The sequence below is a fragment of the Chiloscyllium plagiosum genome, unplaced genomic scaffold (assembly GCF_037043375.1).
Source record: "Chiloscyllium plagiosum isolate Xiang-an unplaced genomic scaffold, Cpla_swu_hap1 HiC_scaffold_7, whole genome shotgun sequence".
Taxonomy (NCBI): Eukaryota; Metazoa; Chordata; class Chondrichthyes; order Orectolobiformes; family Hemiscylliidae; genus Chiloscyllium; species Chiloscyllium plagiosum.
Genome location: NW_028270145.1, coordinates 13774777 through 13801217, shown reverse-complemented (window position 1 = coordinate 13801217; position 26441 = coordinate 13774777). Strand labels below are relative to the sequence as shown.

General features: G+C 40.5%; 1 protein-coding gene across 7 annotated transcripts in view; it reads right to left on the bottom strand.

Moving 5' to 3' along the window:
- unc80 (unc-80 homolog (C. elegans)) overlaps positions 1 to 26441 on the bottom strand; it is a 338459-nt gene that overhangs the window by 290473 nt on the left and 21545 nt on the right. For all 7 annotated transcript variants that reach the window (XM_087988742.1, XM_087988738.1, XM_087988739.1 and 4 more), the window contains 4 exons: positions 12340 to 12653; positions 8069 to 8192; positions 6331 to 6395; positions 1243 to 1373 (listed from right to left, as the gene is read on the bottom strand). In XM_087988742.1, the coding sequence (XP_087844868.1) occupies positions 1243 to 1373; positions 6331 to 6395; positions 8069 to 8192; positions 12340 to 12597 (578 nt within the window). In that variant the 5' untranslated portion in view covers positions 12598 to 12653. The remainder of the gene's footprint in view (positions 1 to 1242; positions 1374 to 6330; positions 6396 to 8068; positions 8193 to 12339; positions 12654 to 26441) is intronic.

Below are 26441 nucleotides of genomic sequence, written 5' to 3'. Positions count from 1 at the left end.
TGTGTCAGGGGGAAGGGGGGTAATATGGATCTACGGGAAGCATATGGGTTATGGAATGGGTGAGGTGAACGTTTTATGCAATCCTACACTCATTTACCAAACTGGGGCAAAATCCCAATGAATGGACACAGACTTTTAAACCTGCCTGCCCTGCAAACCACTCAACTCCCTTTCCATCTCTGCCCAGCATGAAGATGGTGGGCAGGCCCAGAAGGTGGGGTCATGACATTAAGCAGAGATCCAACTTATAATTCCAATTGTAGAAGGGGAAAATGGAAGAGAAATGACAAACCCACAACCAAGAAAAAAAACTATCATTCCAGCTCCAGACTTTCTAGCAGATTCTGCAATCACCATGGATACAAGCCAGTTGAGTGACCAGAGGAGGACGCAAGCACGTCTAAGGAGTAGCTAAGTACCACTAAGTGTACATCCACCAAAAGAGCCCGGGCAGGACTCTTGGACAATCTGACTGTAACAGATCTAGAACTACAGTGATGTGACATTTTTCAAAACAAAGTATGGTCCTTAACATTATTACCCAATTTTCCAATTAACGTCAAATAGATACCAAAAATACCAGACCTTGTCACTTGATAGTGTGATTATGCGAAATCTTTCCAACATTGGAAATATTCTTCCACTGCAGCCAAAAACACATTCCTTCCTCAATGGTCTGTCAATCCTTCCTGAAATTGTGATCATCCCAGAAGTGACTGATTAAGAGTCCCATACAACTAAAAATGACAGGCCAATGCATGGGGCTGTGGGAGCTAATTTGAGGCTATGCAACTTTGGAAAGATGGCAGTCCCACTGGAAGAGGTGGGTACTGGAGAGTGGCACGTTGCCTTAAAAATGGAGGCATGTTTTAAAGTTACAATTGGCGAGTGCCAAAACCAGTGGGTCTCTGGTGGCATGCATTTAGCTCCGTCTGTTTGTCACTCACTCGAGATTGCCCAGAGACAGGAAAACATCAGCCCATTGGCTCAATGTCCCCATGTCCAAAATTGCTCCCTGCCCGGACTTCAAACACATTTCAGCAGGACTGGAAACATTCCACCCACTGTGAGCCAATGACGGATATGAATCACCAGAAAGTAAAGGCAATAAAAGCTGCTTAAAATCTCCATACTAAACGTCTACGGTTTGTTGTGGCTAGTAATGCCACAGAACATTGACTCATTTTCACAAAGAAGGATGATATAATTATTAACTAATATTAAATAGGAAAGCAGTCGTACCTGGAGTTTGAGGTTCCTTTGTCCTGAGAGGCTTCTGCTGTTTCAAATGAATTTCTTTGATGGCAGCTTTGCTTCCTGGTCTCTGGAGGTACAGAGTCAAGCTGAACAGTCTCACAAACCACTTGGAAATCCTTTGAATCATTTGAGAGCATTAATTAATTTTTGCATGATTATGTTGCCATGTTCACACCTAATACAAATTATATAGTATTCCTATTTTCAAGACACATCACAATAACACAAAGGAAGTCTTGTAGCTTAATGGGTAATATTCCTGTCTGTAAGTTCCAAGTTCCTGGGTTCACGTTCCACACCAAGACTTGCTGGCCATAAAAAACTCACATACTCATGATGTGGTTTAAGCAGTTGATGATCAGTCTATTAACACATCCTCATTAGGAAAAAGATACGTGTGAAGAGAAGAAATAAACAACAACCATAAGCAACAATTAATCATTTACAGTTATGTCATTAGCCAGTTTACAGCGTTACTAAAAGTTAGAAGTAACATTTATATAGTTTTTCATACAAATCATTGAACAAAAGAAACAGACTATGTGCATAGATTCAAAACGCCTGCACATTTAAACTGTGTAAGGCGCAGTGTATATCAAGTTCTTGAACTGAGCTCTAATATCAAGGGTATGCTGAGTCAAAGTTAAGTACTTGAATGCATGTGGTTTTCCCTTCCATATAGGCTTTATTTGCAGAACTACACCAATCAATAAACATTACCTCTCCTGCCACTGATTCAGCTTGCTTTTTTTTTGCCCTGAAGGAATCCTGTTTAATGTAACCAGCTTAATCTCTATTTTAAGCAAGTTGTTAGAAATACTAATTTGGATCAAAATTACCAGTCAGTTTCAACAAAGAAAAACCAGCACGGATTTGAAGTTTTTTTGGTAAGATAACAGAAAGGTTTGGTGAGCGTAATGTGGCTGCTTTGATGTACTTGAATCACCAAAAGGCATGAGAGAAAGTAGCAAATAAAAGGCTTATCATCAAAGTTAGAGCTCATGGAATAAAATGGTACCTGAAGTATGAAGGCAAAAATGACTAAAAGATAAAAGACAAATTTACAAAAATGTTTAAAAGATTGTCATGATGGTTGTTATCTTTTTGGACTGGAGGAAGGCACACATTAGAGTTTACCAGGGTTTGGTGTTATTATCTTTGATTTTCTTCATTTATATTAATTATATAAATCTGTATATACAGAAAACAATCTCAAATTTGTGGATAAGCCAAAACTCAAAAAATGATATGGGTTGTGAGGAGGACAGTGGCATGGAATTTATTAATTTTGGTCAATGAGGCATGCTTAATGGATAAATAGGGCAAAGATTCCCGACGAAGTAGTGACCGTAACATGATAGAATTTAATATTCTGTTCAAGAGTGAGAAACTTGGGTCACAAATAACTATGGTTAACTTAAATAAAGAAAATTACAATAAAATGAGGATAGAGTTATCTAAAGTGAACTGGACAGATAGATTAGCAGGAATGATAGTAAACAAGCTGTGGCAGATATTTAAGGAGGTAATTCATGACTCTTAGCAAAAAATACACTCCAACAAGAAGGGAAGACTGGGATCAGCTAACAATGGCTAACCAAGGAAGTTAAGGAGGCGGAGGTGGTTATTGCAGATGCTGGAGATTAGAGTCAAATTAGAGTGGTGCTGGCAAAACGCAGCAGGTCAGGCAGCATCAAAGGGACAGGAAAATCAACATTTCGGGCAAAAACCCTTCATCAGGAATCAAAGGAAGTTAAGGAGAATATTAAGTTGAAAAAATAAGGATAGTAGGAGGCTAAAGTCAGTGCTAGCCCTGAAGACTGGGATAAATTCAGAATCCAGCAAAGGAAGACCAAAAAGATAATGAAGACAGAGAAAATAAATTATGAGGGTTAACTGGTGAGAAGCTTAGAATTCCTACAGTGCGGAAACAGGCCATTCATATAAAAACTGACATTTAAGTATTTAAATAGGAAGAGAAGTGTCTAACTAACTGTAAGTCCTTAGGATGAATCTGGGGAGATTATTATTGGGAATAAGGAGTGGGAGAGAAGTTAAACAGATATTTTGCAACTCTTTATGGTAGAAGATACTTTGGACAACCCATTAATGTGGAAGAATAAGGGGAAGGAATTAAATATTAAGTAGTATTCGACAAACTAATGGGGCTTAAAAAACATAAGTACCCTGGCCCTGATGACTTGCACCCTAGAATCCTAAAAGAGATAGTTACAGAGATAGTGAATGCATTGGTTGTAATTTTTCAAAAATCCTTGCACTCTGGAGAAGTACCAAAGGATTGAAAACCTGCCAATGTAATACCCCTATTCAAAAAGAGAGGGAGGCGAAATGTGGGTAACTATAAGTGAATGAGTCTATCATTTATTGTTGGAAAAGTATGAGGATTGTTCATTATGGAAGTAACAGTAGAACATTTGGAAAATCATAACCAGTAGATGTCTTATATTTGTACTTCCAAAAGGCATTCAACAAGGTACCTCACAAAAGGTTAAGTCATAAATATGAGCCCATAGTGTTGGTGTCGTATATTAGCATGGTTAGAAAATGAGGTAATGTGCAGGAAACAGCAAGTGGGGATAAGGGATTCTTTTTCAGGTCGGTGACTGTAACTAGTGGGGTACCACAAGGTTCAATGCTGGGACAGCAACTGTTTACAATATATGTTAATGATTTGGAGAAGGGAAGTGAATGTAAGGTAGTCACATTTGCAGGTGAGTCACAAATAGGTGGAAAAGCAGGTTGTGAGAGGAACAGAAACAGTTTACAGAGAGATATTGACAGTTTAAGTAAGTGGGCAAACAGTTGGCAAATGGAATATAATATGGGAAAATGCAAAGTTGTTCATTTTGGAAGGGAGAACAAAAGAACAGAATATTATTTAAATGGAAAAAAAAACTTGCAGAAAGCTACAATGCAAAGGGATTGAAGATAATTTTGCATGAAGCAGAGAAGGTTAGCGCACCTATGCAGTAAGTAATCAGGAAACTAATGGAATGTTAGCGCATATTTCAATGGCATTTAAGTATAAAATTAGGGAAGTCTTACTGCAACTCTATAAGTGCAGATGAGACCACATCTAGTGTACTATGAGCAGTTTTGATCTCCTTATTCAAGGAAAGATATCATTTCATTGGAGGCAGTTCAGAGACTGTTCACTAGGATGGTCCCTGGTATGGAGGGATTGTCTTATGAGCAAAGACAAAACAGATTGGGACTCTATTCACTGGAATTTAGAAGAACGAGAGGTGATCTCATTGAAACATATAAGATTCCTAAGGGGCTTGACAGGGCAAATGCTGACAGGACATAACCACTCATGGGAAAGTCTAGAACCAGAAGATATAGTCTCACAATGATGGGGTGCCAATTTAAAGCTGAGATTAGGAGGAATTTCTTCTCTCAAAGTGAAAGTCTTCAGAACTCCTTACCAGAGGGGGCAGAGTCCTGTGTGTAATTAAGGCTGAGATACAGATTGCTTATCAGTAGGGGAATCAAGTGAGGAAAGGGCAAGAAAGTAAATGTGAGGCGTATTGGGTCAGCCATGATTGCATTGAATGGCAGAGATGGCTCAGAGAACTGATGGCCTACTCTTGTTCTTATTTCTTATGGTCTTATAGTCTAACACACTCCAACCTGTACACGTTTTGAACTGTGACTTTAGTGTTGCTACCATCACACTCTAACCATCTGAGTTAACCAGGTGCCTCTCAGGGCACCTTGGATAACAAGTGACAACATGAGCTCAAATCACTTAAAGGTGGCAGGACAGATTGAGAAAGTGCTAACTACAGAAAATAATGAATCTGGGCTTTGTATTTAGAGGCAAAGAGTACAAAAACAAAGACGTTATGGCAAACCTCAAATAAAGCATTAATTGAACCTCAACTGGAAAACTGCACCCAATCCTGAGCACACTTTTTTCTGGAGGTGAAGGCATTGGAAAGAGTGTGAAAAATATTTACATTGATTCCAAGGATGAGGAACTTCAGTTGCAAGGCTAGATTCAAGTGCTGGAATTGTTCTTCACGGAGACAAAAAGACTGGGAAGAAATTTGACAGAAGGATTCAAAATAATGAAGGGGTCTAAACAGAGGTGATGGAGAAACTCTATTACTTGTTGGTGGATTGAGAACCAGGGGTATAGATTTAGTGTGTTTGTAAATGACATCATGGTGTGTCACGAAGGAAGCCTTTACAGCACAGTAAATGGTTAGGATCCAAAATGCAATGTCCTAGAGTATGTCAGAGGCAGATTCAATAAAAACTTGCAGCATAGAATTGGATAATTGCTTAGGTAGAAAAATATCCAGGGCAATGGGGAAAAAGGCAGATAAGTGAACTTAGGTGAGTTACTTGTGTGGAAAGCAAGCATAGGCATGGGCTAAATGGCTTCATCTGTTATAATCATCCTATAATTTCCTTTATTCAAGTTGATGAGTCATCTATCAAGCCTTTATAATCTTTAAACATACCTCGTCAACTCTCAGTTCAACTGCAACACTAGGATAAATGAAAATCAGCCTGCAGTTCTTGGCACATTCTTCCTTTCCAGCATTGTGACTTGGGTAGTGTGACAAAGTTACACCAGTGCCATGAAAAGAAACCCTGCAGAAATTCATCACTCATTTTTATTTTGTACGACTTATATTGTGACCAGTCTTTAAGCCTGGCGATACCTCCTCGCAAATATTAATAATGCTCAGAACACCTATTCAAAGGTAGTCACCTTGCAAAATTGAGAGGTGTCAGACTTCCCAGAATGGATGCATCCATTGCTGAGAAATACCTCAGCTAATATCCTGGAGCACTCAAAGTTCAGAACATATCATCACTTCTGTTCAATTTAGCCAAGTTGTTGAATATGCAAAAGCCACTAAGCGCTAACCGCAACCCAGGCAAATCACTTCTGCATTGTTTTGCTTTATAGCAAATCTTATTTTAATGTGACAAATGTATAGGTAAGGAATAGACTCACGAGGCTAAATGGTTGATTCTTACTGCCATGTGATATAAACACCGTAAACAGCAAATAATGTTAAGATAAACACTTACTGTTTTTCCAGCTTTATCAGAGTCACAAGATGTTCCTCTGTTGTTTAAGGGTGAAGTTCGTTTAGCTAGAAAAGAAAAGTCATAAAATAACCCGTGGACAAGTGTTTGGATGTTCCACTATTGCCTGTCCATTTGGTCAGTGTAAATTAGGCAGATGGCACCAAATACTGGGTTGAAATTCTGACCTGTTTGAAATCTGGCTATTTTAGTCACTTGTTCGTGGAGGTGAGCACTAATCGTAACTGCCACCTCAAACAGTCAAATACTATATTTAAGCAGCAATTTCAGTTCAAAGGCCTTCCTGTGCATCATTTCCAGATATAGAAATATTCCTTTTATGTGAAGACCCAGCATTGCTGGGGAATCAGCTGCAGCAGTAATTAAGACACAGGCCACTGGCGAACACATGGCACCTGCAATATTTCAGACACTTCTGACCATTCGTGTGTATTGAAGAGGTTTTGCCCTTTGGTTCTGCTGCCATTTAACTTTGCATTTCTGCCAGTTGCTCAGTTTTTATAAACTCCAGTTGTTCATTTTTTAAACAAAAAACCTGAGGTTTGGCTACACCTTTGTGCAATGTTGACAGCATTGTGCTTTATCACAAAAAGAGCGTACAGACAGTCCCCAGGCTGTGAATGCTTCTATTCTGGAATCTATCCACAAGTCGAATTGTACGCATGTTGGAACACAATGGAAAACAAGTAAAGGAAATGTTCATATAGTGGAGCTCTCAAATTATAACCATGTATGGGATCCGTTCATAAGTAGGAGCATTCATAAGCCAGAGGTTTGTAAACGTGCCCTCTGTAGCACGTTTCTCTCTTCATCCAAGTTCAGTTCTGACAACAACTGACTTATTTTAGCAATAGCATCATCAATGGCTCTGCAGATGAATGCATGTTTACCTGAGCATGTTTACGATGGGGGAGTTACTGGAGCTGTGAGGTCAATATACTGATTGACATCAAATCACATTAAAAGCTGTCTGATATCCATTCTATTCACTCTCCACACTTCCATGCAGCACACGCCACACGCGCTATCAGCCTACACAAAATGGCAGTCAGTGCAGAACATGCTGCAAGTAGCTGTGAGTGGACTCCACATCCACCTTTTCAAATTAAATTCACAGCACTGAAAACACCAGCACTACAGAGTCAGGGTTTGTGGTCTAAAGCCCTTTATTAACTACTGAAATGTATCTGTAGCTCAAATTGATCCATTGGAGGTGTGAGAGGAATATCAAATTCTGTGACTGTATCTTAAGATAGTAGATATATTAAACCTGTATTTTTAAAACACTTTGAAACTACACCATAAATATTATCACACAACTGCACTGTCCATTCTTATAAATATTAATTTTATACAGGGAATAATCCTTTTATTTTATATGGATAGCTCTAATGTCTGTGGACAAAGGTATTTTATACAATCAGTCCAAAGGTGTGGAGGCTGGGTGGATTGGCCATGCTAAATTGCCCCATAGTGTCCAAGGATGTGCAGGGCAGGTCGGTTAGCCATGGTAACATGCAGGGTTACAGGAATAGGATAGGGGAGTGGATCTGGGTAGCATGCCCTTTGGAGGGTTGGTGTGGACTCGATTGCCGAATGGCCTGATTCCACACTGTAGGGATTCTATTCCATGTTCAGCCACACAGTTATATTTGAGTTATATATTTGTCAACATGAGCAGGTACTTTTAAACTATATCACATTGTCACCATTTTCTCACCTGTAACAATATTTCTGATCGGTTTTACCAAAGCAGTAAATGCTGGTGCTTCAGGATGCCTGTGCTCCCACATTGGCTGCCAAATCACAAGACCACTAGCCAGGCGAAAGGTAAGGTCTGATTCCTAAGAAAGAAACAATTTAAAATAATACATCATTCATTTTGAAATGCTGAGTAAATTACTTTTATTTAATCAGAATTTTATCCAAAACATGTTAAATCACAATTATTCAAATTAATATATTCTAGTCAATTTTCTGCAATATTCGATATAAAAATAAAATAATTCCTAATTATTATTTTCATTTAACTTCACTGATGAAAATCGTGAACTTGCTTGAGCATGCATGACAAGATATATACTGAAATGCACCAGGCAACAATAATCAACAAATAACTTATGCATAGCTGAATAAAATCAACTGAGTATTGTGCCATTTACAAGATAACAATCAATGATTCCTCTTTGAGGATTACATCTGTTTCAATTTTCACATATTGGGTGGCACGGTGACTCAGTAGTTAGCACTGCTACCTCACAGCATCAGGGTTCAATTCGAGTCTTGGGTGACTGTCTGTGTGACTGTCTGTGTGGAGTTTGCACATTCTCCCTGCATTTACATGGGTTTCCTCCGGGTCCTCTGATCTCTTCCAACAGTCCAAAGATATGCAGGTTAAGTGAATTGGCCACGCTAAATTGCCTATGTTGTTCAGGAACATATACGTTAGGTGAATTGGCCCTGGGAAATGCAAGGTTACAGGGCTAGAGTAGGCGGGTGGATCTGTGGTGGGATGCCCTTTGAAGGATTGGTGCAGAGCCGATGGACTGAATCATCTTCTTTTGCACTCAGGGATTCAGTGTGCTCTGTTAATTTTTCCTTTAGTGTAAGAGTAGCACTGAAGTGTGCATTCAGAGCTCAATAGTTGATTTGTAGGTTGAGTCCGTGATTAAGAAAGCAAATGTAATGTTGAGATTTATCTCAAGAGGTTTTGAATATAAAAGCAGCAATGTGCTTCTGAAACTTTATAAAACTCTAGTTAGGTCCCATTTAGAATACTTTGTCCAATTTTGGGCCCCACACCAAAGGAAGGACATACTGGCACTGGAGGGTGTCCAGCGGAGATTCACACAGATGATCCCTGGAATGGTAAGCCTAACATATAATGATTGGCTGAGGATCCTGGGAGTATATTCATTAGAGTTTAGAAGGTTGAGGGGAGATCTATTAGAAACTTACAAGATAATGCATGGCTTAGAAAGGGGGGATGCTGGGAAGTTGCTTCCCTTGGCAGGGAGACTAGGACCTGTGGGCACAGACTTAAAAGTAGAGGGGGTCAATTTAGAACAGAAATGAGGAAACATTTCTTCATCCAGAGAGTGGTGGGTCTGTGGAATTCATTGCCATGGACTGCAGTGGAAGCCAGGACATTGGGTGTCTTCAAGGCAGAGATTCATAAATTCTTGATCTCGCAAGGGATCAAGGGCTATGGGGAGAGTGTGGGTAAGTGGAATTGAAACGCTCATCAGCCATGATTAAATGGCAGAGTGGACTCGATGGGCCGAATGGCCTTGCTTCCACTCCTATGTCTTATGGTCTTATAATAGGAGAGAATGGACCTAATCGTAAAGTATTTAACCCCTGTTCATCTATTTTTTTGAAAAAACTGTTCATGCAACATCAGCGTCACTGACTAGTAAGTATTTATTGCCCAGGGGCAGTTAAGAGTTAACTACATTGTTGTGGGGCTGGAGTCACATGTCAGCCAGACCAGGTAAGAATGGCAGATTTCCTTCCCTAAATGACGTTAGTGTATTAGATGAGTTTTTACGACAATTGACAAAGGTTACATGGCTACCTTTCAGTGAGCTTTTTATTACAGATTTTTACTGAATTCAAACTTTGCTATTTTTCAACCTGCACCTCTAAGGCAGCCATGGTGGAATTTGAATGCATTTTCCTGTAAGATTAGCCTGGGGCTTTGGATTATTAACCCAGTGATATTACCACAATGCCACCACCAATAGCATCATCACACAATTCATTCTGAGTTGCTACGGCAGCACAAATTTGTTGGAAAACTGTTATAGTTTTGGAATCTCTTTATGAATTGGCTGCATAATGCTCCAGTTTTCCTAAAATTAGCTCAATGCTATTCTCAAGCCTCCTCACAAAGGTTGTGACTGTTTGTTTACATTGGTGCCCCACATTGCCAAACCAGATTAGACTGCTTACAAAAATGAGTTTACTCCTTAATTGGCACGAATCAAAGAATCCAGTTTGTTGTTTTTTACAAGATAAGCTGAATTTGTACTACCCATGTTTTTATAAAGAATCCATTCTTTCTCTGCAACTGCAGGGAAAATATAATGTCCACTACAATGATTTTGAACAGCATTTAGTCAACTGCAGCTGGGCAACAAAATTTATGCTAAATTTCTGCAAGTGCTGCTGGAAATTTGATGCAAACGTCTTTATAAAGGATTTCTAAATCCAAATGATGGAGTCTAATATATGGTCTAATACATAGGTGGGGAACCTTTTCATGTTGGAAGGCTGCATTATGTTAGTTGTAATCTAATAAGGCCGCATCCAAAAAACTTCAATCATATATTCTTCAAAATTCACATTATTTTGTAAAAATCTATCTAGAATCACTTTATAATTAAATCATGAGCATAGCAAGTGTCGAAATAGCCTTTTTGACTTACTAATTTTTTAATTGTGGCAGTCAGTCTGTGAGGATTATTTCATTGAATTTTCTTTTATTCTCTGGTATTTTAAATACATTCATTTTAAGATTAAAATAAAAATAGCAAAGGACACAAAAGAACATATTAATAAAAAATAAAAGATTTGTTCTGCAAAATTTGGATTCATTCAAAAGGCCATAGACAATGGCCTAGAAGGCCGCATGCAGCCTTAAGGCCGCAGGTTCCCCACCCCTGGTCTAATGCAATATCTACAGGATGGCAATTGTTAAATTATAGAATCATAAAACATAGGAGAAGGGCACTTGATGAAGGGCTTTTGCCCGAAACATCGATTTTCCTGCCCCTTGGATACCTGCTGTGCTTTTCTAGCACCACTCTCTTGACTCTTAACTTTGCCCAGCATGTCTATGCCAGCTCCTTGAAAAAACTTTGCAACTCATTCTACTCCCTTTGTTTTTCCCATAGACTGTTGTCTGTACCCAAATCATTTTGAAGATTCTTATTCAATCTACTGCAAAACCCTTGTGGCAACATATTTCAGTCCTTAACTCATTGGGTAATGACACCCCAACTCTCCTCGGTTTCTCTTACTAGTTGCCATATACCTGTTTCCTTTGGTCACCATCTGATCTTTCAAATGGAAATTATTTCTCATTTTTAAATTTATCAACCCTATTCAAAACTTGGAAGTGCTATTGCATCTCCTCTTATCTTCTTCTACTTTCAGGATAGCAACATCAGTTTCTCTAGTCTCTCCACGTCTGGTTTATTTTGTTGAATTTCTTCTACGCCGGCTTTGCCAATCTTGTGAGAGTGTGCTGCCCAGAATTAGGTGCAGTTCTCCAGCTGAAGCCTAACCGTTATTTATTAAGGTTCAGCACAACAATATTGGAAGACTAAAACACAGACTGGAGTCAGATTGCACTGACACCATTAAATAAGTTGCTATCTCAACTCAGCAATGGAGCAACACTCAGAATAATTAGCTTACTGAAATATGATTTTCAGATTGCTTTTCCAGATAAGTGCAGCTCCAACAATACTCAGGAAGCTTGACAACATCCAGAACACATAGCAGCTCACTTGATTGGCATCACATCCACAAGCATCGACCCCTTCCAACACTGATGTTTAATAGCAACAGTGTGTACTATCCATAAGATGCACAGCAGAAATTCACCAAAGATCCTCAGAATCACCTCCCAAACCCACAACCACTTCCACCCACAGGGATAAGGGGAGCAAATACATGGGAACACCACCACCTTCAAGTTCCCCTCCAAAACACTCACCATGCTAACTTGGAAATATATCGCCATTCCTTCACTGTCACTGGGTCAAAATCCTGGATTCCCTTCCTCATAGCTTTGTGGGTCAACCCACTAAAGGTGGACTGCAGTGGTTCAACGAGGCAGCTTACCTTCTTAAAGGCAATGAGGGATGGGCCACAGACAGCAACACCCACTTGCCACAAATGAATATTAAAAAATGATTTTTAAATAACAAGTGGTACTGAGTTTCAATAATTTTATGAAAAGTATTTATTATCCAAACAAACCTTAATTCTATTGACAAGAGGTGCAAACAAGAAGACGAACAATTCGACAGTGGCCATCGAGTTTGTGAATAGCTTGGGTCTTGTATGCTCCTCCTCCTCTGTGACACTTCCTTGTCCAGGCTGGCCTGGAGACCCACGATTCTCCACTTGGTGAACAAAAGCGCTGCTGCTTCCAGACCAGCTGGACCCTCCTCCTCGTGAAGTCCCAAAGGCAGTTGCAGTCTCATTGCTGCATTCAAAAGGAGCATCCAGGAGCATCCAATGCAGTGTGTGGAGAAGTTTTGTCTCTGCAACACCAAGTTTATCTTGATGGCCTGGGGTATTACACAAAACAATTTCTGTTAACAGCTCGGAATGAATATTTTAGAGCAAAGGTTTCCTGATGATCTGGGAGGACATTAAGGATCAATAAATAGAATATAATTGTACTACAGCAGTTGAAGGGCTCACTTTCTTAAAGCAGATTTACATAATGCACATTTCCTGCAGCCAAGTTGAACACAGGTGGGAAGGAACTAAAAAGAAATTACTAAAATAAATTATTATTTCCTTGTGGTTTGTTATTGACAATCTTGCCTTAGTTTAGCCACATGCAATGCACCCACCAATCTCTCCTACAAGTGGTGTGTATCTTTAATTACACAATATCTGGATAGGGAAACACAGAAGTCAAAGAGGAAACCACTAATAAATATTACTCTGGGTTATTAGAACATTTCAATACCCATATCTACCCATAGATCCCACCCCCTCCCTTCCCAGCATGGGTTTCGATAAGTAAACTGAATATACAATCCATGTCATCATTGAACTCCGACGGTGTGGAAACAAGTCATTTGGCCCATTGGGTCCACACCGACCCGCCAAAGAGCATCCCACCCCATCCCTGTAACCTTGCATTTCCATGGCTAATGCACCTAACCTGCACATTTTTGGACATGTGGGAGGAAACCCACATAAACACAGGGAGAATGTGCAAACTCCACGCAGACTGGTGCTCAAGGGTGGAATTGAACCCGGGGCCCTGGTGCTGTGAGGTTGCATTCCTAACCACTGAGCCACTGTGCTGCCCCTTGGGTTGTGAATCAATTAATATTCTACAGAATATAATGGTACATTGCAAAATCTCAAAACAAGATAGTTCCTTGTGCCTCCGTTATCCTTTTTTTAATATTCACAGGATGGGGGCATTGCTGGTTCAGCCAGCATTTCTTGTCCATCCCTAATTTCCCAAAGGGCAGTTCAGAGTCAAACATGGTGGCTCAGTGGTTAGCACTGCTGCCTCACAGCACCAGGGTGCTGTGAATTTTCCAGGATTGTTTTGACCTCTAAAAACATGCCACAAAGCAAAACAGAAATTATTTGAAAAACACAAAGTAAGTCAGAAAACATTGTGAAAATTTAATATTTTCATTTTGAGCCCATGTTTAGAACTGGAAGATATTACAAAGGAAATTAAGATTAGATTACTTACAGTGTGGAAACAAGCCCTTCAACCCAACAAGTCCATACCGACCTGCCGAAGCGCAACCCACCCAGGCTCATTCCCCTACACCTAACACTACGGGCAATTTAGTATGGCCAATTCACCTAACCTGCACATTTTTGGACTGTGGGAGGAAACCCACGCAGACACGGGGAGAATGTGCAAACTCCACACAGACAGTTGCCTGAGTTGGGAATTGAACCCAGGTTTCTGGTGCTGTGAAGCAGCAGTGCTAACCACTGTGCCATAGAACATGTGAGAAGGAATGAATAAAACCACAATTCACTCTTTATATGATCCAATATTTTCCATTTGTTGCAAGTTAAGTGTGTACAGTGCATCACTTCCTGTTCATAATAAAGGGTATTATTTTAGTAAAATAGATCAGATGCCATTTTTCTGTCACTTATATAAGATGTTTCAATATTGATGAGAACAATTAAACCATGTTTCCTTTTCTGACAAACTCTAAGAACTTACTTTCAGCCTGTGCCATACAGAAACTGTGAACAGAAATCAAATTTATCCGATGATAAACATTAAAGAAAGTAATTAAAAACTAAATATATGGCGCACCAAGACAATGGGCTTCATGAAGTACTTCAGAGGTTTTTGAAGCATTGTGTTAGCTCCACTAACCTGAAATTTGTACAAAGGATGCCGACAAACTTTTGAGCTGCAAGTGTAAGCTTGCAAATAGTGACATCACAACTCCTGAGCACTCCATTTGCTGTTCTTAGTCACAACATGTATTTTCTTTCTGTCTGCTTCTGAAATAAGGTCCAATTCTGCCAGGTTTCCATTACTGGATACATTACTGGAAGCACTCCTGTAGCATCTCAGGGCCTTAAATAAGTTCTTTACACTGTCCTTGCTTTGGATTTGCTCCCATGTCACTATCTGATCTGATATTAGCATTTAAGGTTTTGAGTGACCAACAGACATATAGTGTGTGTAAAATCAATACAGATTCTTTGTGCCTAATTGATGTCACGTTTTAGGAAAATGCTCAGCTATTTAAGTTTATTGAAGACATTCTAACTTTTGTGTATAAAATTCTATTCCATCTTAATTTAGGCATTTGTCTTAATTTGTTAGTACAGCTCCATTTTTAGTTTTCAATACCACTCCCAACATTTGAATATATAACACTTTTTAACATTTTACTACTGTCTTGTGAAAAGTATCATCTTTCAGATCAAACATTAAACTCAAGCTGTGTGTGCCTTATCATTTAGGTATAACATATCCCATGGCGCTATTTGAAGAGCAGATAAATTCTCCCTGTGCACCAGTCAATTTTATCTCCTCAAAGATAATCATCCATAAAACAGGCCATTTACTTAATACTTGCTTCTGGAAGCTGGGTACAAGCAAGTTGTCTCCAACAAATCCCTACAGCACAACACATTAAAAATAATCAATAAGCTTTAAAACACTTTGGAATGTGAGAAAGTGAATGATTGATTCTGTACAAATTGGCTCAGTGGTTAGCAGTGTTACCTCACAGCACCTGGAACCTGGGTTCGATCCCACCCTTGCACGACTGTCTGTGTGGAGTTTGCACATTCCCCTCGTGTCTGCGAGGGTTTCTTCCGGATGCTACGGTTTCCTTCCACAATCCAAAGATGTGCAGACTAGGTAGATTGGCCATGGGAAATACAGGATAGGTGGGTGGGTCTAGGGTGGGATGCTCTTCGGAGACTCCATGTGGACTCGATGGGCCAAATGGCCTGCTTAGGGATTCTATGATATTCAATAACTTGGAGCAGATGAACAAGATAAGCCCAGATAGTTTGGTTCAGATTTGTCCTCCCTCCCTTCCATAAAGCCCTTACTCTGTCCAAGTTCAATGCCGAACCCATTGTTACTGCAATGTTTATGAACAGAGTCAAGCTATGTTCTGAAAGCAGGTTATGCCAACAAAAACAGAACATGATTACTATATTATTTTTGTGGAGAAACATTTAGTGAGCACTAAGAAATATAGAAAGTAACAGAGACACATGAATCACAGTAATAGAATACTGTATTTTTTGGAAATGTAGTGAATGAGGACTGAAAAAAAGAGAAAAACACCTATTTCCATACTTAAGTCTAGCCTTAGGCACATCCTGTGCCTTATACAATGATATCAACCTCTGAGTGCTGTGATCTCAATGCAGCACACCAAGAATAGAGGCAGCCAGTAGATGAAATAAATTGATGCACTCTTTTTGGAAAAAAGGCACAGCATATTTATCAAAAGTTTAAAACCTCTGTAATTGGATAGAACATGTAACTACTATGAGGGAAATTGAGTAATTAATAGCAATGTTTACTCATGGATTTGAAGCTCTCTTTAACCTGTGATGTCAGCAATGAAACTGAAGAGTGGACCATTCTTTTTTTATTCACGCATGGAACGCAGGCATCACTTAATCCCTTACAGCATTTATTGCCCAGCCCCATTTGTCAGAAGGCAATTGAGCATGGGTCTGGAGTCATATGTAGGCCAGACCAAGTAAGGATGGCAGTTTCCTTGTCAATCAACAATGTTTCCATGGTCATCATTAGACTTCCCATTCCATTTTTTAAATATTAAATTCAAATTCCACCATGTATCATAGTAGGATTCAAACCCAGACTTCCAAGTTTTCTGAATTTTTAGTCTAGAGATAATACCACCTGGCCATCACCTCCTGCTATATATCCAACATAATTTATTCCAACACACTTGTAAAATTGCCTCATATGCACCCCTTTTGCCAAGTTGAGTGTTTGTATTTATAGCGTCATAGAGTCATAGAGGTGTACAGCACAGAAACAGCCCTTCGTCCAACTTGTCCTTGCCAACCAGATATCCCAAACTAATCTAGTCCCATATGCCAGCACTTGGCCCATATCTCTCTAAACCCTTCCTATTCATATACCTATCCAGATGCCTTTTAAATAATGCAATTGTACCAGCCTCCACCATTTCCTCTGTCAGCTCATTCCATACATGCACCACCTTCTGCGTGAAAAACTTGCCCCTTAGGTTCATTTAATATCTTTCCCCTCTCACACTAAACCTATGCCCTCTAGTGCTGGACTCTCCCACTCCAGGGAAAAGACCTTGTCTATTTATTCTATCCATGCCCCTCATGATTTTATAAACTTCTATGAGGTCACCCCTCAACCTTCGATGCTCCAGGAAAAACAGCCCTCGCCTATTCAACCTCTCCCTATAGCTCAAATCCTCCAACTCTAGCAAAATCCTTGTAAATCTTTTCTGAACCCTTTCAAGTTTTACAACATCCTTCTGATAGGAAGGAGACCAAAATTGCATGCAATATTCCAAAAGTGGCCCAACCAACATCCTGTACAGCTGCAACATGATCTCCCAACTCCTATACCCAGTTCTCTGACCAATAAAGAAAAGCATACCAAACACTTTCTTCACTATCCTACCCACCTGTGACTCTACTTTCAAGAAACTATGAACCTGCACTCCAAGGTCTCTTTGTTCAATAACACTCCCTCGGACCTTACCATTAAGTGTATAACTCCTGCTAAGATTTGCTTTCCCAAAATGCAGCACCTCATATTTATCTAAATTAAACTTCAACTGCCACTCCTCAGCCCATTGGCCAATCTGACTGTCAGGATGATAACACGAATGAACATGCTATTGTGAAGGTAAGGCTTGAGAATGCATACATTTCCACTGGGCAGACAGTCAAAGAGTTATACAGCATAGAGACAGATCCTTTAAGCCAACCAATCCACACCGACCATGTTCCCAAACTAAATGAGTCACACATGCCTGTATTTGACCCATATCCCTTCAAATCTTTCTTATTCATGAACTTCTCCAAATGTCTATTAAATATTGTAACTGTATCTGCATCCACCACTTTCTCTGGCAGTTCATTCCACACACGAGCCACTCTGTATAAAAAAGTTGTCCTCATGTTTTTTTAAATCAAAAATATGTCCCCTAGTTTTGAACCCTCCATATCCACCCAAGGGAAAGGACAATAGACAATAGGTGCAGGAGTAGGCCATTCTGCCCTTCGAGCCTGCATTCATTATGATCATGGCTGATCATCCTCAATCAGTATCCCGTTCCTGCCTTATCTCCATAACCCTTGATTCCACTATCCTTGAGAGCTCTATCCAACTCTTTCTTAAACGAATCCAGTGACTGGGCCTCCACTGCCCTCTGGGGCAGAGCATTCCACACAGCCACCACTCTCTGGGTGAAGAAGTTTCTCCTCATCTCTGTCCTAAATGGCCTACTCCTTATTTTTAAGCTGTGTCCTCTGGTTCAGGACTCACCCATCAGCGGAAACATGTTTCCTGCCTCCAGAGTGTCCAATCCTTTAATAATCTTATACGTCTCAATCAGATCCCCTCTCAGTCTTCTAAACTCAAGGGTATACAAGCCCAGTCGCTCCAATCTTTCAACATAAGATAGTCCCGGCATTCCAGGAATTGACCTCGTGAACCTACGCTGCACTCCCTCAGTAGCCAGAATGTCTTTCCTCAAATTTGGAGACCCAGAACTGCACACAATATTCCAGGTGCGGTCTCACCTGTACAGCTGCAGAAGAACCTCTTTGCTTCTATACTCGATCCCTCTTGTTATGAAGGCCAGCATGCTATTAGCCTTCTTCACTACCTGCTATACCTGCATGCTTACCTTCATTGACTGGTGTACAAGAAAACCCAGATCTCTTTGTACTGCCCTTTTACCTAACTTGACTCCATTTAGGTAGTAATCTGCCTTCCTGTTCTTGCCACCAAAGTGGATAACCATACATTTATCCACATTAAACTGCATCTGCCATGCATCTGTCCACTCACCTAACCTGTCCAGGTCACCCTGTAATCTCCTAATATCCTCCTCACATTTCACCCTGCCACCCAGCTTTGTATCATCAGCAAGTTTGCTAATGTTGCTATTAATACCATCTTCTATATCATTAACATATATTGTAAAAAGCTGCGGTCCCAGCACTGATCCCTGCGGTACCCCACTGGTCACCGCCTGCCATTCCGAAAGGGATCCATTTATCACAAATCTTTGTTTCCTGTCAGCCAACTAATTTTCAATCCAAGTCAGTACTTTGCCCCCAATACCATGCGCCCTAATTTTGCTCACTAACCGCCTATGTGGGACTTTATCAAAAGCTTTCTGAAAGGCCAGGTACACTACATCCACTGGATCTCCCTCGTCCATCTTCAGAGTTACATCCTCAAATAATTCCAGAAGATTAGTCAAGCATGATTTCCCCTTCATAAATGCATGCTGACTCTGACCTATCCTGTTACTGCTATCCAGATGTGTCGTAATTTCATCTTTTATAATAGACTCCAGCATCTTTCCCACCACTGAGGTCAGACTAACTGGTCTATAATTTCCTGCTTTCTCTCTCACTCCTTTCTTTAAAAGTGGTACAACATTAGCCACCCTCCAATCCGCAGGAACTGATCCTGAATCTATCGAACTCTGGAAAATAATCACCAACGCATCCATGATTTCTAGAGCCACCTCCTTCAGTACCCTGGGATGCAGCTCATCAGGCCCTGGGGACTTATCAATCTTCAGACCTAACAGTCTCTCCAACACCAATTCCTGGCAAATATAAATTCCCTTCAGTTCATGTCCTTCAGCCACTGTTACCTCAGGGAGATTGCTTGTGTCTTCCCCAGTGAACACAGAGCTGAAGTACCAATTCAACTCTTTTGCCATTTCTTTGTTCCCTGTAATATATTCCCCTGTTTCTGTCTTCAAGGGCCAATTTTAGTCTTAACCATTTTTTTCCCTTTCACATACCTAAAAAAGCTTTTACTATCCTCCTTTATATTTTTGGCCAGTTTACCTTCGTACCTCATTTTTTCTCTGCGTATTTCCTTCTTAGTAATCCTCTGTTATTCTTTAAAAGCTTCCCAGTCCTCTGTTTTCCCACTCATCTTTGCTATGTTATACTTTATCTCTTTTGAATTTATATGTTTCTTAACTTCCCTCATCAGCCACAGCCACCCCTACCTCCTCATAGGATCTTTCGTCCTTTTTGGAATGAACTGATCCTGCATCATACTCAGAAATATCTGCCATTGTTCCTCCACTGTTATCCCTGCTAAGGTATTGCACCATTGAACTTTGACCAGCTCCTCCCTCATAGCTCCATAGTTACCCTTTATTGAACTGAAATATTGTCACTACCGATTGTACCCTCTCCCTTTCAAATTGCAGATTAAAGCTTATTGTATTATGGTCACTACCTCCCAATGGCTCCTTCACTTCGAGGTCCCTGATCAATTCTGGTTCGTTGCACAATACCAGATCCAGAATTGCCTTCTTCCTGGTAGGGTCCAGCACCAGCTGTTCTAAGAATCCATCTCGGAGTCACTCCACAAAGTCTCTTTCTTGAGATCCAATACTATCCTGATTCTCCCAGTCTACCTGCATGTTGAAATCCCCCATAACAACTGTAGTAACATCTTTGCGACAGGCCAATTTCAGCTCCTTATTCAACTTACACCCTACATCCATACTACTGTTTGGGGTCCCCCCGTGCAAGGGACTGAATATCATCCTTTACCAACAGGGCTGGGCCACCCCACCCCCTCTGCCCATCAGTCTGTCCTTACGATAGCACGTATAGCCTTGAATATTCATTTCCCAGGCCCTGTCCACTTGAAGCCACATCTCTGTTATCCCCACAATATCGTAGCTGCCAATTTCCAAAAGAGCCGCAAGCTCATCCATCTTATTTCTAATACTTCGTGCATTCATATATAGTATTTTTAATTTGTTACTGCCCTCACCCTTCCTCTCAACCCCTATTTCACTCAACCTTACGGCATGATCCCTTTTTGAGTTTTTTGCTTCATTGATACCGTTGTCTTTCTTGACTTCCCTTGTTCTAACTGTCCCTTCAATTTCCTTCTTGAAATTCCAGTTTGTCCCCTCCCCCCCCCGCTATTTAGTTTAAACGTAGCTGTGTTGCAGTAGCAAACCTGCCTGCCAGAATGCTGGTCCCCAACCTTTTAAGGTGCAAACTGTCTCTTTTGTATAATTTATGCTTACCACAAAACATACCCCAGTGATCCAAGAATTTCAATCCTTGCTTCCTGCACCAGTTCCCCAGCCACACGTTCAAGTCCATTATCTCCCTGTTCCTGGCCTCTCCAGCCCGAGGAACTGGAAGCAAACCAGAGATAACCACTCTGGACGTCCTGCCTTTCAGCCTTCTTACTAGTTCTCCGAAGTCCCGCTGTAGTATGTTCCTTCTCTTCTTCCCAACATCATTTGTGCCGACATGTACCACCACCTCTGGCTCTTCATCTTCGCCCTTGAGGATGTCCTACACTCTGTCTGCGATGTCCTTAATCTGGCACCAGGAAGGCAACACACCATCCTTAAATCCCGCCTGTTGCCACAGAAACCCCGTTCAGTTCCTCTCACTATGGAGTCCCCTATCACCACGGCTCTGTGTGATGTCTGACTCCTCGGTTCTGCTCCACGCCAACTTTTGATTGACAGATCTGACTGCCTCGCGGACTGGCAGTGTCATCTGTCTCTACTGTTTCCAAAAGATTCAACTTGTTCCTGACAGGTACTTCCCCCAAGGTCTCTTGCATCTGTCTCCTCTCTGCCTTTCTCATCGTCTTCACTCTTCTGCTCTCTTCTGGTATGGTCAGTGTAATAACCTCGCTGAAGGTCCTGTCCAGAAAGATCTCGTTCTCTTGGATGAGTCTAAGGTCCTCGAGTTCTTTCTTCAGTGCTGCGATATGCTCTGTCAGTAGCTGAACCTTTGTCATTCACCTTAACTGTGCCCCTCATCATTTTATGAACTTCAGTAATGTCACTCCTCAACCTCCAACAGCCTTTCCAATCTATTTTTATATCTCAAACCCTCCAATCCCAATAATATCCTGATAAATCTTTTCTGAACCCTCTCCAATTTAATAATATCCTTCCTATAACAGGATGACTAGAACTGCACACAGTACTCCAGAAGAGGCCTCGTCAACATCCAGTACGACCATAACATGACATCCCAACTCCGATACTCAAAAGTCTGAGCAATGAAGGCAAGCATGCTAAATACCTTCTTAACAACCCCATCTACCTGAGAAGCCAATTTCAAAGAATTATGTACTTGAAACCCTAGGTTTCTCTGTCCTACAAGCCATGGCCCGACCATTAATTGTATAAACCCTGTTTTTGTTTGTTTTACCAGAATGTAATACCTCACATTTATCCAAATTAAACCCCATCTGCCACTCCTCAGCCCATTGCCCCAGTTGATCAAAATCTCTTTGTAATCTTAGATAACCTTCTTCACTGTCCACTATACCTCCAAGTTTGGTGGTCAAGAGGACATTTGATAGGGGTTTTTGGCATTATGGATGATCTTTATAGAATGATAGTGTAAGAAATGTCTTCAGATTAGGTGGCTGTGCCAATAAGATTTCAATTTCAAATCTTACAAAAAGATGTTAGGGAAAATGCATTTCTGCAATGACTTATTGGAGTATGCAATACTTTTTTATATTCCTTCACGCATTATGGGCAGCTGACATGGCCAGAATTTGTTGTCCATCCCTAATTACCCTTGAACTGAGTGGCTTATTTGGGCCATTACAGGGCAGCCAAGAGTCGACCATTTTGCTGTGGTCTGCAGTCACATATAAATCAGATTAGATAAGGATTGAGATTTTCTTCCCTAAAGGACATTAATGAGCCCGATGAGGTTTACTGATCTTTGATTGTTGTTGTCGTCATGGCCACCATTACTGAGAGTAGCTTTTAATTCCAGATTTATTTGTTGAAATTACATTTCACTATCTGTCTGAGAGCAGATATTCATAAAGATGCTACTTTATTGAAAGAGATGCACAGAATTGAAAGCATTGCTTGACTGATAGCTTTACAAGGGTTTGTTTTCTGCAGTCTGTTTTGTAACTGGCTCAATGTTCAAGTACATAAACTAAAGAGATGTCAAGTGTTCATATTTAGATATTGATACTTCAAAAACTTGGTCAATTGGCATTTTCATATAGTGATGATGCATCAGTTTTTTAAATAAGAATATCATGAATAATTGATTTTTTAAAAACAGTTTCACATATTATTGTTACTAAAGGAATCAGTTCTATGTAGAGTGCTTACTGGGTGAATGAACATGGAAATGGAATGAGCTAGAATCAAGGGTGTGAAAGTTCATTAGAATGGGTGGGTAGCATGAATAGGCATGCAGAATGAGAGGACAAGTTGTGGATGGGATGGTAGAGTTGGTTGATATCAAAGAAACGGTCATTGTGGATTGGATGGGTTGGCACCAATGGGCCTTGAGTGGGTGGAGGGGAGGTGCTTTAGAGGGTTCAGGTCTAGTCAATCACATATTTAACAAAACAATAGGAAACTGTGGCAGACCTTACCAAGAGCTGCTGTACCATTTGACCAATGACCAACTCTGATCACTGTCCAGGGAAGTCAGGCTTGACATCATCCTACACCTATTCCTTCAAAGTGAAAAGGTCTGCAGATGCTGGAGATCAGAGCTGAAAATGTGTTGCTGGAAAAGCGCAGCAGGTCAGGCAGCATCCAGGGAACAGGAGAATCAATGTTTCGGGCATAAGCCCTTCTTCAGGAAAGGCTCACTTTCTCCCCAATACAGGAATTACCCTGATTTGAGTAACCTGCCTCAGGAACGAATAACAAATGCTGTATTTAGGGAGGGGGGGGGTATTCCTTCTACCAGGGACAGGGTAGGAAATGTAAATCAGTGCCACAAGGGGAATAGTCATGACTTCATGAGGTCCCTGCATCCACACTTTCAAAGGTCTGGAGATGAGTTGAAGGCCAGTTAGTGGTCATAGAGTAGGAATAGGGACTGTACAAGATTTAAACAGATCATGGTGTTATTTTTCTGACTGCCATTTCAATGCATTACCCTCAGTTATAAGGTTGAAGAATGTCTTCGAGGAGACAAGGATTTAGAACCCAGGGCAGGCAGTCCTCGTTTTTGAACATAGACTTCAAAGTCATGTTCAATACCAAAAGGGAAAGGAAGGAGTTTCTCATTCCAAATGTTGACATGATGAGGAGACCTCCCTATCTAACCAGGTCTGGATGGACATAGCTATCACAGTCAGCAGAAAGGGTGTGTTGTGCAGAAATTGGATCCAAAAAGGCTCAATGACAAGATTCACTCCAGCAAAGGTAATGTAGCCCCTAACCCTTCAGACATGCCTCTGGGATTTCAATTTTCAATGGACACATTGAGGAGCTAGAGGATGCATGCTGCTCCTGAACGAAGGAGGACTGAGTGCGCATGGTATGTTCTAACTAGTACATGGTATGTTACTAAAGGTTAGATCCACTGTACTGCTGAAGTTCTGTCTGCACTGAAACACACAGCTTCCCACCAATTGTAGCAGCTTGCATTGGTGAAATAGAACAGTACTGTCTATCTCACTTTCCTTTATTCTTGGAGTGGCCCATTTATTAGAGTCGATGATAAAAAAAAATTAGTTCAAAGGCTTCTGGGTTCAATTTCAAGAAGACCTGACCAAAGATGAAAACGTAGTGTCTGCTAAAATGTGATAGTATTGAGGAGAAGATGGAATTTTGTTTTGCCTTGTGTTTCGAGTCCTTTTTGTTTTTATAATTAAATAGCTTGGCTTGTTTTATTTTATGTTTACTTCTTTTGTGTAATAAACTTTTGTTTTATTGTTAAAACCAAAGCTGCAGTCTTGTATGCTTACAATTTAGTGAAAGACCATCACGTTAATAAAAAAATGTTAAAATCATATTTCATCCTGGGATCTGACTTGTACAGTTGTAACATTAGCTAGGATCATATCAATGGCCAGAATAGTTTTGACCCTCTCGGACAGGTCAGTGTAAACTCTTCAGTAGCAATAGCACGGACCTCTGCGATGGCCTGCCTAAAGATTAACAGTATCCTTCAATACTAGCAGCTCCACCTTCAACGACACAGCTCATGTAGAGGCTACAGTCTCTATATTTTTCCTAATCATGCCTTTCCTTTATTTTTCAAATGTTCCAGCCACTACCCTTCTTGTAGACAGTGTTGCTTCTCATCACCTTCAGAACCAAAATCTGACAGTCACACACTCCCATTGCTAGCTATTGCCTTCCCCATGCTCAGGTGAACTTCCTCGATTGTATGTAGTAGCCTCAACTCCTGCTTCTATGGATCCCTGATAATAAGGGGATTGTGACACCTTTGTGCTCCCTGAACTTTAATACAGGCTCCAAGTTGTGACACCTCTGATGATGCTACTCCTATAGTAAGGTCCTTGTTTTTTTTTCAGCGTGGTCATAAAGGCAGAGGTTCCAAGAGGTCTAACTTTGAAGGGTTTTAGGGCCAATCTGATTGCAGCTAACAGATACTGTGTTAGGCAAAAGGTTTTCAAATAAAAAAAAACACTTGTACAATGAAGGGGAGTGGCCGGTTCTCCCAGCTCAGTTTTTATCTGGTTTGGTTTGGTCTTAGCAGTCTGGCTGTTCGGGGCTGCTAGACCCAAAGAAGCAGGTCCATGCTGATCCTCCCTCTCCCTGATAGCTGTCCTGTAAGACCGTGTGTTTGATGTTACCTTTTTTGCCAAGGGGTGTTTATGGGGATTGTTGCAGGAATTTGGAACAGCATCACCAATTTGGGGAAATCTATTGGGTTTTTGGATCAGTTATTCAATATTCTGTTCTCTTCTGTTTGTGCAAATAAATTCTGTTTTGCTTAAAACTAAATGATTGCTCCAGTTGCATCTCCCCTGGAATAACCACTTTATACCTGTTTAAAACAACTAGCAAAGTTAGGGTCCAGGCTACTTTCTTGAAATGCTTTGAGGAAGTCTGGCCTTGTCCATAACACACCATACACACTTCTGAGATCAGGGTTGCCATCATGAAGCTGATAGGAAAATTGAACTCCCTCTCCCCACTACTGTTTTCATGCCAATTCTGGAAGGACAATAAAATCCATCTTGTTGGACAGTTCATGACCAATGGATAGCCTGCTGAGGACTCAGCTGTATTCTGACAAAGTGTAAAATATTTTTAATAGTTTCAAATTGAAAGTGCTTCAAGTTGGCTGTACAGCAGTGCAGCATAGGGCTATTTTAATTACAATGACTTTTCCTAAGGATCTTTTGTAAAATAAAAAGTTGACCATTTCATTGGCCAGAATTACTTAAGTGTTCAGATGTACTGGAGTACTGTTCCCAATTAAGCTATATATGTTTAAACATATCCTAGTGCTATTACACATTCAACACTGAAGGAAACGCTATTTGTGATCTCTAGTCTAATCCTACAAGATTTTAAATGCCCAGAGTTCTTTTAAATAGAAAAATATTCCTCAGCGTATTTCACAGAAGAAAAGGAAGTAGCTATCCACTCCTGCATGAGTGCTGAATGAAATAGGGAAAAAAGGTATTCTGGTTTTATTGATTCCATTCTTTATATTTCTTAGAATTTGTTCCTTCTGCTAGTTCCATTATGGTTCTGTTTCAAACACTGAAAAACAAACTAACTTAGCAGGGGCATGTGTTCACCAAATGACTGGCAGTTTTATGAGTTTATTAAAGGACTGCTTGTCTTTACTTTATCTTT